The sequence below is a fragment of the Scyliorhinus torazame genome, chromosome 14 (genome assembly GCF_047496885.1).
Source record: "Scyliorhinus torazame isolate Kashiwa2021f chromosome 14, sScyTor2.1, whole genome shotgun sequence".
Lineage (NCBI taxonomy): Eukaryota > Metazoa > Chordata > Chondrichthyes > Carcharhiniformes > Scyliorhinidae > Scyliorhinus > Scyliorhinus torazame.
The window spans coordinates 75,032,764-75,044,816 of record NC_092720.1 but is presented as its reverse complement, the minus strand read 5'-3'; the positions used below and the strand labels follow the sequence as shown (position 1 = coordinate 75,044,816).

The 12,053-nt window shown below is 45.9% G+C and overlaps 1 protein-coding gene across 2 annotated transcripts in view; it reads left to right on the top strand.

The window, feature by feature from the left end:
* Positions 1-12,053, top strand: part of LOC140389822 (uncharacterized) — a 344,727-nt gene that overhangs the window by 265,631 nt on the left and 67,043 nt on the right. For both annotated transcript variants that reach the window (XM_072474370.1, XM_072474369.1), the window contains exon 6: positions 7,239-7,341. In XM_072474370.1, the coding sequence (XP_072330471.1) occupies positions 7,239-7,341 (103 nt within the window). The remainder of the gene's footprint in view (positions 1-7,238; positions 7,342-12,053) is intronic.

Below are 12,053 nucleotides of genomic sequence, written 5' to 3'. Positions count from 1 at the left end.
CAAATTGTAGCGTATTGTTACATTGCTCACAGCTTTGTTTGGTGTGAAGATTCAGATGGATTTCACACTGTGAATAGATTGTAGAACACAAAGGAATCATACACAAATGACATTAAAGGCACTAAATGTCAATCTGCTGACTGACACCAGAACAATGAGTAGTTTTCTTTCTCGTTATTTTTAATGATTGTACATAGAATAGCTTGCTCATTAATGATATGATATTTTGACAATATAGAAAAGCTATTCATATAAAACATATTCCAATAGTATTCATCAGAAGTCACTGGAAGAATAAATTATTCCACTGTAGTAATGAATGTAATTTTGATACACAAGCATAAAAGGTCTAAATTCCCCAATTAGCCAATGAATGCCATTTATTATTAAACCCACACGTAACGTTGCATTTTCCTGTTTGGACCATAATCCCAAGGTCAGCCTCAATTCTGGGTCAGAAACACAGGACGTTGCTCGTGATCTTCCCAGGAGCGGCCAATGCCACAAATTAAGGACAGAGGGCGGGTGGACCAAGGAAGCAGGAGGTCCAGCAGGAATTCCTGCAGCGACATCCAGCCAACAGTCCCATCGGAAGAGGTGGGCGAGGCTGAGGCAAGCAGGAGGTTGCAAATGTACCTCACAACATAGTTGCTCTCCGCAGCATTGTAAGTGGTTAAAAAACTTTCATGGTCATAGCTGTCTGACCATCTGTGTGGAAGGGGAGTCCTCCACAGGTTGGCTTGTGGCTACAGCTGTCATAACCCAGTGGACCTGTGCTGTGGTGATGGAGAGTATATTATTCATCAGTAATTTCCGGCTTCAAGGATATTGGTCAAAAGGTAGACCTGAACCAACATGTAGAATTCACAACAAATTTTATTAGATTGACAGGTTCATTAAAATTACACTACTGGGGAGGCAGTGAGCTAGTGGTATTGTCACTGAACGAGTAATCCAGAGACCCAGAGTGATGCTCTGGGGACCCGAGTTCAAATCCCACCACGGCAGATGGTGAAATTTGAATTCAACAGTAATTAACATTCTAATGTTGACCATTGTCAATTGTCGTAAAAACCCATCTGCTTCACTAATGAAGGAAATCTGCCCTCCTTACCAGGTCTGGCCTACATGGGACTCCAGATCCACAGCAGTATGGTCGGAAGTGCCTAGCAATCCACTCTGTTCAAGGGCAATAAATCCTAAATGAATTTTTAAAAAGTCATACTGATGCAGAATATTTTAATCTAAATCTGAAGGAAAAGATGAGGCAGCGTCAGCCAAGAATCCTTCAGCTTTGCTTAGTGACAAATATTCTCTGTAAAAGCTTTGACTATCTTCTCCAGGCCAATTGATGCATGGCTTGCCTTTTATGGATTAAACATAATTTGTACAAACATTAATACACAATTGTTAAATTGGCTTTTTTGGCAATTGTTTATTCTTGAGGGACCTTTTAACTAATTAAAGTTGTGATGAGCAATGATCAATACTTAAAAGGAAACATTAAAAAAAACTCAAAAGCATACTTAATAATACATTGTTATTGACATGACAATGTAATGGTTTAAGAACCTGTCTTTGAACAAATCCCAATCATCAAACAAAATGCATGGCATTTAAATGAAATCAGTAAATGCATTTAAAGTGAATAAGTCACAGTGCTGACAGGTCTTTAGCACCGTTATTTTTCCCCGATTGACAGTGGCAAAATGATGTTCATTCAGGAAATTCATGATAATCAACTCTGACTGGGCTCTCCTGTCCTGTGCCTCAGCCATGGACAGCACAGTGTGCCCCAAGCCTGGATGCCCATTCCACCTGGTGAGGCTCCCAGCACATAGGAAAAGCCCTGCAACCCACGGTGGAGACCAAAGAAAGGCAGTGCCCGACGTGAAGGTCGGCATGTGCCAAGGAACTGAGCAATGCAATACAGATGTCTCTATAGCAAGTGAGTCACCTCTCTCCCACAGACTAGTCCTTCCCAAGATCTCACCCCATGTCTTTTGTGTTGCATGATCACCATCAGGTGAGGCCGGGCCATCCGGGGTAGCTGCCCCTCCCATCCAGACCCTCAGACCACCCCGGAGCAAGACTCTGGAGAAGACACTGACTTCTCACCATTGCTTTCACCTGCACCATTCACCATCTCAGAGACTATCGCCTCAATGGGTAATGTTAGCAATCAGGCTCCTGGGTAACCCTCGACTGAGCACCACACACGTGCTGCAGCACATCAGGTGGAGGCAGTGACTCCTGAGGGAGTGGACGGCCATGGGCTGCCTGATCCCAGGGAACACCTGTCATCCAGACTGAAGTTGTGCTTCTGGAAAAGATGATCCCATCACTGTTGCAGGTGCAGAGCCAGAATCTACAGCAGGGGGTGTTAGCAAAATTTGAGCATCTACAAGTACGACTGGAAGAGTCCAACGCCTTCAGGTGCAGGAGATGGTGCTGACAATGCGTGGCACCCAGGCCAACACTGAAAGGGTGGCGTCTGCGGTGGAAGGCCTGGGGCCAGACGTCAGGGCATGTGTCAGGGCATCCATGCTTGGGGCACACTGTGCTGTCCATGGCTGAGGCACAGGACAGGAGAGCCCAGTCAGAGTTGGACATTTCCTGAGCTCAGATGGACATTGCTGTGGTGCTCCAGGACCTCGATCATTCACAAAGGGGTCAAGGCTGAGGGCACCGAGTCCATTGGCCAGATGCTGACTGACTTTAGCTAGTGACAGAGGGACATGACTGAGGCAGTGAGGGACATGACCCAGTCTCAATGCGCATGGCTGAGGGAATCAAGACAGACAAGGGTGGGCCTTCAGAACTGCCAGCACCATGTGACGGTGGCACCTCTGGTGCTCACTCTGGCCTCCTCTCCATGCCATGGAGTAGCCTGGGGGCCAGCGAGCACCCCGAGGGAGGAGGAAGTGATGGGGCCCATGCCAGCTGTTCGGGTGCTGTTGAAAAACCTTTGCCTGTTCAGTGTTTCCTTTTAATTCCTGCCCTGCTGTCTGCCTCCAATCTACAGTCTTCTGGTTAACTGCTGCATATTTTGGGATTTCTCTTTAAATTACAGTTTTTGGGCACACTGAAACATCCCTGTTCTAATTGACCAGGCCAAGTCATCCCTTTTGGGTTCTGTGGCAGAACCTGTTATGTTGATTTGAAAGACTTGGCAAGCAGCCAATCGGTGAATGTAGGCTTCTCAGCCATCTGCTATTGTTGCCTAGGATTGGTGGAGCTTTTCAGAAACGTCTGGAGCAGGGGAATTCAGGGTCATTTTGTCAGTTCAGAGAAGGATTCACCCATGTCACAACTGGAGGCACTCTCTCTCTCTCTCTGCTGTTCTTTCTCTCTCTCCCAGACGTTCTCTAAAACCTCCAAGGCAATTTCATGAAGGCTTTCCTAGTGAAAGGACAGAGGCAGCACTCAGGACTGTGGAGGGCATCTGGAGTAAGGAAACAAGCAGTCACTCACCTCTGTCTGAGGGATTGTGGATGAGCTCAAATTAAAGCTTAAACTGAGAGCATTCTTTATAATACAGCCGGAATTGTGCACAGAAATCAGGCAAACGAAAGGACTGCAAACTTTCACATTTAAAACCCAGTAATTTCTCAAGGAGGCAGAAGCTCCATCTGGTGGTAGAGGGGCGGAAGCACATCGACCTGATCCTATGTAAAGCTCACCTGGTAGTAGAAGGGTGGAATTGACTGACCTGAATCTCTTAAACCAACCAATTTCCCAGAGGCCACAGCCGGAGACTTGATGAATAATCTCAAAACTAGGGGCTTTTCACAATAACTTCATTGCAGTGTTAATGTAAGACAACTTGTGACAATAAAGATGATTTTTATTTAACTTCTCTTTTAATTCCCATTTTTTTAAAATCCTCTCCAACCCTTACTGGGTGTCTGTCTTGTGTGTGTCTGTATGGAGGGTGGGACAGTGTTTTGGGTTAAGGTAGACTGGTAGACCATTGCCTGTTACTTCCTTATAGATTCATCAAACAGTTTGTTAATGTTTTACTTATAAATCTAGTGACTGTAACTTATCGGAGCAGTCAAGGGTTAAAGATCTCAGGAAAACATGAATTGTTGGTTACTTCACTTAATTTGGACGCCGGGGCTTGTGGGGCTGGAACTGATCGTGCACTCGCCCAGGGTGTCGTAGCACAGCGCCTCCTGCAGAGCAGGTGCAGGAACACCTCAGCCCTTTAGAATCTCTTCCCCTCCCCCCTCCCCCACCTGATGCTGCCGCATCTCATGGGTAGCGGGCAGAACAGGAAGACACGTCATCACCTGTGACATTCGAAAGCCAGCTGCGCCCATCCAGGCCCAGGTCCTCCAGAGGATACACACTAAGGGGTTCACAGGGCAGAGGTCGAGACAAGCAGCAAGCCACTCCACTTCTGATGTGCTGCGCGGTGTAGCACCAAGAGGAAGTGGGAGGCCATGAAAGAGTAGATGACATTTAAGTTGGCACGGTGTAGTATAGAGTAGATAGCAAGGGGGAAGGACACACATATTGTAAATACGCACCATTAAACACTTTTGTACCACCAGTCTGATCTTCCTCTAACCTCTGTTTCACAGGTGTGAAGGACGAGCTGGGGATAGGTGTTGTGCAGTGGTCAGGGCGTTCATGAAACATGAATGACCCACATGGTTGCACCCTCACCGAGAGGTAGCTGGGCATGGGGGCAGCAGTGCGAGCCCGTCTTGTATGACAGCATCCCCAGTGAGTTAGCTTTAACCGTTCACCATCTCCCACAACACTCCACCCCCCCCCCCCCCCCCCCCCGCCTCTCCGTCCCTAAAATATATGGGCCCATGAGAAGGAACTGGCAGCATACATGCAGCGATCATCTGGGTGGGCAGTGGTATGTTATTCCTAAAGACAGGAGTCAGATTTTGTCAGACAATGAGAGCAGCAGAGCTCATCTTACAGCGAGCAGTCATCATCCTCCATCGCGTGGACAAGACCCGCTGAGACTGCCAACCCAGGGCCAACATGTGGTGATGCTGGTATGGCCCTCGGAGGTGGGGCGGGAGGAGATACAGAGAATATCAGCAAGATGACGATTCCCTTGACCATCCAATGCCATCAGGTTACATGATCACCCAGAGTTGCACAGCTGTGCCACCCTCAACATGGTTACCCCCCCCCCCCCGGAATTAGATTTCATAGAATTTACAGTGCAGAAGGAGGCTATTCGGCCCATCGAGTCTGCACCGGCTCTTGGAAAGAGCACCCTACCCAAGGTCAACACTTCCACCCTATCCCCATAACCCAGTAACCCCACCCAACACTAAGGGAAATTTTGGACACTAAGGGCAATTTATCATGGCCAATCCACCTAACCTGCACATATTTGGACTGTGGGAGGAAACCGGAGCACCCGGAGGAAACCCACGCACACACGGGGAGGATGTGCAGACTCCGCACAGACAGTGACCCAAGCCGGAATCGAACCTGGGACCCTGGAGCTGTGAAGCAATTGTGCTATCCACAATGCTACCGTGCTGCCCTAAAGATGATGTTGTCCATATTGCACCCCTGTCTCCATCAGTGACTGGCACCCAGCCTGCGAGTGGGGAGCCTCTATCCTCACTACCTGTCCCTGCCAACAGGGGTACCAGTGGCTGCAGTTGGCAGTAGGCTCTGTGGCCGCTGTTCTGTTTTTCCCAATGTGGTCTACTGTGGGTCTCCTCATTGGGTGGGCATTGGGCTATCAACCCAGGAAGCTGCTTCCCGTCCAGGCGATTATGTGGTGGAGATGTTCATACTGTGCAGCCATTCACCTTCATGCTAAATCCTGGTGTGCAGGCAGGTCCAACAGTTGGGGGTGAGCGAGGGATGTGTGCATTTGATGGGATGTTAGCTGTAGTGTTATGTGGAGCAACACGGGCTGTGACAGGGAGCTGATTGGGCTGGGATGGACAGGCAGGGCCTCATGATCCTCAGGAATGGGCTAGCTGATAGTGTCACTGGTGTGGCTTTTACTCTGAGAGGGGCAGTGTGCCAGGGAGGGTTCGAACGGCCACAGTGCATGTGTCCTTTGGTTGTGATGACCTCTGCTAATCCTCTGCTTTCTCTGCTGTGGGGATATGCTTCTGGGGAGTGCACTGAGAAGTGCCAACACCTGGTGGACCGGCAACTGAGCATGGCCATACCCATCCTCTGGATAATAATGCTGGGTAGGAGGGTGTCCAGATGGGCGGGTGGGTGGGTTTCCACTTGGCCGGAAGCCCTCCGATCATTTGCAGGATACTGTCGGCAATCAGCAGTCTCAAAAACCAGGAGCCTGTAAGTTGCAGCTAGGGGGTGGGTTTAAATGAATTGATGAAGCAATGGGGGTTTCAGCCAGGGCATTCTGAGGGGGACACCCTGAGTCCACGCGTTTGCCACAAAGTCGTTCCCCACTACTTCATGAGGTCCGGGCATACACTCCCCAGTAAGCCCAAAACATTTGCTTACTTCCTTGTTCCCCCTCAGGGGCCATGGCCCTGCTTGTAAATACTTGAACCAATTCACGCCCACGTAACTCCCGGCTGAGAGAGCTGGAGCATCACAGGAGGCTGGCGAATCGGGCTTCCAGCCCCTTTATCAGATGCAAATGAGTGAAAATCACCTATCTGCATGTTGTTGCCGACACGGCGGGTGTAGCACACTGCCGCTGTCAGCGAGGGAGGGGAGGGGGGAGAGGGGGGGCAGAGCATCGGAACGGGATTGCCACCCAGCATGGATTCCGTTTTTCGGCCGATGCGTCGTTCCCTGCCAGATTGTGAAACCTTCTATCAGCGTCAGGCAATGGAGAATTCAGTCCCTGATCACGGAGGTTCCAATAGGGATGGAGATATTGTCATGAACTTTTAACTAGTCACAAGGGTTTTTGTAAATGGTTCAAGAACCTTTGGTATGATGTAAAATCAAGCTCAACTCATTTGCACCAGAATGTCTTTGTTGGAATAAAGGTGTATATGTCTAATCTTCAGAAAATTCCTGGTCATGTGATACCAGTCTGTTCCGCTATTGCAGCTCTTGAGACTTCAGCTACTCCCCGCCATCTACATGAAATATTCATTAGTTTTACTTGTAACGTACCACCAGTAAGTTGATAGTAGTAATGCAACTTAAAATAATCACAGATAGTGATTACAAGTTAAAATCTGAAATGCTTGTCCTATTTACCTACAATTAATGCAAGCCATTCTTTCTTTCCTCTGATCTTTTTGCTACAGTGGAAGGCTGGGTGGATTCCTTCTGGAACAGAAAATGTGAGAAGGCTTCTGAACGGTGTGAAACTTCTCACTTGCATATAATTAAGATTGGTGGTTTAAAAAGGTAAAGGAACAGTTGATCTTACAGTTACAATCATAATGGTCTCAAAAAGTAACCGCTTCAAATTATAATGAAAAATTGCCGGTTCACAAAACATCAGGTGGTTAGGGCAATATAACATCTTAGCTCATATTCACAACCATCAGAGCCACTCTGATTGTTGTGCAGGTTTTTAAACACTGGCTTAAGGACATTGCATCTGGACTAGATATGGGCCCCAAGCCTGTGTTTGCTAGCAACAGGATGAGCTCAGCAATTTTACGGGATGCAGGCATGATGCTCGATACTGCTGGCCCTTCTAGGTGGGTTACTGAGGCATTTGGAGATCAGCATGTCACCTGAACATGGAGGTACCCTTGGAGAGGTAAGTAAAATAATTAAAATTGGAGGAGCAAAACAGGCAGACACCTCGAGGTTGCCACAAGTGTGGTCTTCAATCCCGTGGGCCCCTCTAGCTCCAGTGCCTTTCTGGACGACTGCAGGAAGGTTACCTCCATGAAGGTAAAGCCTTCCCCACGTGGTTGGGGGCACTCATCACTGATGTGTTGGGTGTTCTGGATCACATACAGGTCACCAACACTTGAAGTAGTGCAACACTATTTTATTAAAAGGTTAACTATTTAAACATACTTGAACTGTGGGTAAATACGATACTAGCTTTAACTAAAGACCTTTTCTTTGTCCTAACCAGTTGATGCACTCAGCACATGGTGAATGTCTGTGTTGCAGGCTGTGAGCTCTGTGCTCCTAGCTAGCTGCTACTCGAATGAGCGGGATCTCTGATGCCCCCTGTCTTTATAGTGCGTGTGCTCTCACTGGTGATTGGCTGCGGTGTTGTGTATGTTGATTGGCCCCACTGTGTGTCCATCAGTGTGTGTCTGCACCATGACATACTGGTGTATATTATGACAAACACCAGCAAAATAATCCATAATCAGGCAGTTCTGCATCTGGGCCTGCTGCTGGGAACTCCCCCTGCAGAGCTGTCCCAAGACAGGCTCCAATACTTTACTGCTCCACCGCCTACAAGCCTGGGGCCGAGAAAATCCCACTTGTGGATATTTCATTTGAAGTACACAGTAAAATGAAGTAAAAAGAGAAGATCTTTTCAAATGTTTTTTTCATTCATTTTCACCTTGCGAGTGAGTATAAATGAAAATATTCACATAGTTATTCACACTGAGATAAATTAGTTTTTGATTTTTAATCCACTCGAGCTAAATATCAATGATTCAAATATGTGTATATGAAAGTTAATTGATTTATTTCTGACTGAAAATTTACAGATTAAAGCTTAAACTATATTTGATATTTAGTAAAACTGCTCATTTAAGTGATTTAATAAACCATCAGAATTGTCAATTAGTGTTTTTTTAAATATATTGCCGTGACGATGAACTGTGGATTTCAGTTGTGTAATCACCATTCCATTACCAATCACCATTTCTCCTATGAAATCTAAAATTTACTTTCACCGGATCAATATCTCTCCACTGTATCTATATTCATATCTAGTCCACATGACAAGTCATTTTACTTGACGCTGTTTCCTGAAATTTGATAACTAATTTGTAAAAGAAATTGGTAGAGTTTGAAAGAGAATAATAAAAGATGAGGCAGAATTTCTTTGAGCAAGCAAGAAGATATTTAAGAAAAGGTTAGTCAAAATAATAACAGTATAGAATCAAAATTATGCATTGGAAATAGTTTTAAAATACCTTTTAGCAACAGAAAATGGTGATAAACGCCTGATAGAAAGTGTGGTGGTACACTTCATTGTATGGTGGAAATAAAGGTTAGAAATAAATTAGTGATTTAAAAACAAATTGAATCCACAGTACAGAATTTCTAGTAATTCAATATTGCTTGGCAGTCTCTCAGACTGTGATGGTTGGTGTGGGAAGTGGAAAAATTCAAACTGTTGCAATAGCGGCAGCACTTCTAAAGTTGGGACTAAGGCATGTTAATGAACATGGGAGCACCTTCAGTCTGCAGATTAGGGAGCATTGCCACATCTCGAATGACATAACACTTCTTAAAGTGCTCAACTTTTTCACAGCAAATTAAATTCAGAAGACCCGAGAAATGACTAATTGAGTTATATATTTAAAAAGGCAGGCACGAGATATTGAGTCTCGCCTATCTTTAGGCACAAACCCAGTGACAACCACAAACTGGTTGGCAGTAACCGATGTGCAAGAGAATCACACAAAGTTGATCTTCTTGTGTCTTCAGGACACAGACAGCATCCTGTGGACTCAAGTTGCACTTCAAGAGCCAGTACACCAGTTGCAAAGAAGGCAAAGACCAGATGATGGGGGGTCTCAATATCGGACCCACAGTGAGTCTGGGAAGTGGAAGAGTTCAGGAAAGAGTGGAATAGTGGGTGTCAGCTGCCTGCACTTTTAACGTGAGGTCATGAAGAGCAAGAGCATATCAGCCCTTATCGAATGGCGGAGCAGACCTGAGGGCCAATAGGCCTAATTCTGCTCCTATATCTTATGGTCGAATGTTGATAGTTGAGAAGGCAACAAAAAAATAGGGAATGTACTGGTCTTTAATGTAGTGGAATAAGGCATCTTAATACACTTCAAGAAGGGACTAAACAACATCATGTCAATAAATGGAAATCAAGATTATTAAAAATGTACTGTGGAAACTCTGAATAGGAACCTCTGGTATTATGGAAGAGCACCTCCTCTAACCCTTTAGTCTTTCTCCCACTCAGGTGTTAGATTTGGAGGTAGGTGAGCACTTTGGTGATAGTGACCACAATTCGGTTACGTTTACTTTAACTATGGAAAGGGATAGGTATATACCGCAGGGCAAGAGTTATAGCTGGGGGAATGGCAATTATGATGCGATTAGGCAAGACTTAGGATGCATAGGATGGGGAAGGAAACTGCACGGGATGGGCACAATTGAAATGTAGAGCTTGTTCAAGGAACAACTACTGCGTGTCCTTGATAAGTATGTACCTGTCAGGCAGGGAGGAAGTGGTCGAGCGAGGGAACCGTGGTTTACTAAAGTAGTTGACTCACTTGTCAAGAGGAAGAAAGAGGCTTATGTAAAGATGAGACATGAAGGTTCAGTTAGGGACCTTGAGAGTTACAAGTTAGCCAGGAAGGACCTAATGAGAGAGCTAAGAAGAGCCAGGAGGGCACATGAGAAGTCCTTGGCAGGTAGGATCAAGGAAAACCCTAAAGCTTTCTATAGGTATGTCAGGAATAAAAGAATGACTAGGGTAAGAGTAGGGTCAGTCAAGGACAGTAGTGGGAAGTTGTGCGTCGAGTCCGAGGAGATAGGAGAGGCGCTAAATGAATATTTTTCGTTAGTATTCGCACAGGAAAAAGACAAATGTTGTCGAGGAGAATACTGAGATTCAGGCTACTAGACTAGAAGGGCTTGAGGTTCATGAGGAGGTGTTAACAATTCTGGAAAGTGTGAAAATAGATAAGTCCCCTGGGCCGGATGGGATTTATCCTAGGATTCTCTGGGAAGCTAGGGAGGAGATTGCAGAGCCTTTGGCTTTGATCTTTATGTCGTCGTTGTCTACAGGAATAGTGCCAGAAGACTGGAGGATAGCAAATGTCCCTTTGTTCAAGAAGGGGAGGAGAGACAACCCCGGTAACTATAGACCAGTGAGCCTTACTTCTGTTGTGGGCAAAGTCTTGGAAAGGATTATAAGAGATAGGATTTACAACCATCTGGAAAGGAATAATTTGATCAGAGATAGTCAACACGGTTTTATGAAGGGTAGGCCGTGCCTCACAAAGCTTATTGAGTTCTTTGAGAAGGTGACCAAACAGGTGGATGAGGGTAAAGCAGTTGATGTGGTGTATATGGATTTCAGTAAAGTGTTTGATAAGGTTCCCCACGGTAGGCTATTGCAGTAAATACGGTGGCATGGGATTGAGGGTGATTTAGCGGTTTGGATCAGAAATTGGCTAGCTGTAATAAGACAGAGGGTGGTGGTTGATAGGAAATGTTCAGCCTGGAGTTCAGTTACTAGTGGTGTACCACAAGGATCTGTTTTGGGGCCACTGCAGATTGTTATTTTTATAAATGACCTGGAGGAGGGCGTAGAAGGATGGGTGAGTAAATTTGCGGATGACACTAAAGTCGGTGGAGTTGTGGACAGTACGGAAGGATGTTGCAGGTTACAGAGTGACATAGATAAGCTGCAGAGCTGGGCTGAGAAGTGGCAAATGGAGTTTAATGCAGAAAAGTGAGGTGATTCATTTTGGAAGGAGTAACAGGAATACAGAGTACTGGGCTAATGGTAAGATTCTTGGAAGTGTGGGTGAGCAGAGAGATCTCGGTGTCCATGTACATAGATCCCTGAAAGTTGCCACCCAGGTTGATAGGGTTGTTAAGAAGGCATACGGTGTGTTAGCTTTTATTGGTAGAGGGATTGAGTTTCGGAGCCATGAGGTCATGTTGCAGCTGTACAAAACTCTGGTGCGACCACATTTGGAGTATTGCGTACAGTTCTGGTCGCCGCATTATAGGAAGGATGTAGAAGCATTGGAAAGGGTGCAGAGGAGATTTACCAGGATGTTGCCTGGTATGGAGAGAAGATCTTATGAGGGAAGGCTGAGGGACTTGAGGCTGTTTTCGTTAGAGAGAAGAAGGTTAAGAGTTGACTTAATTGAGGTATACAAGATGATCAGAGGATTAGATAGGGTGGACAGTGAGAGCCTTTTTCCTCGGAT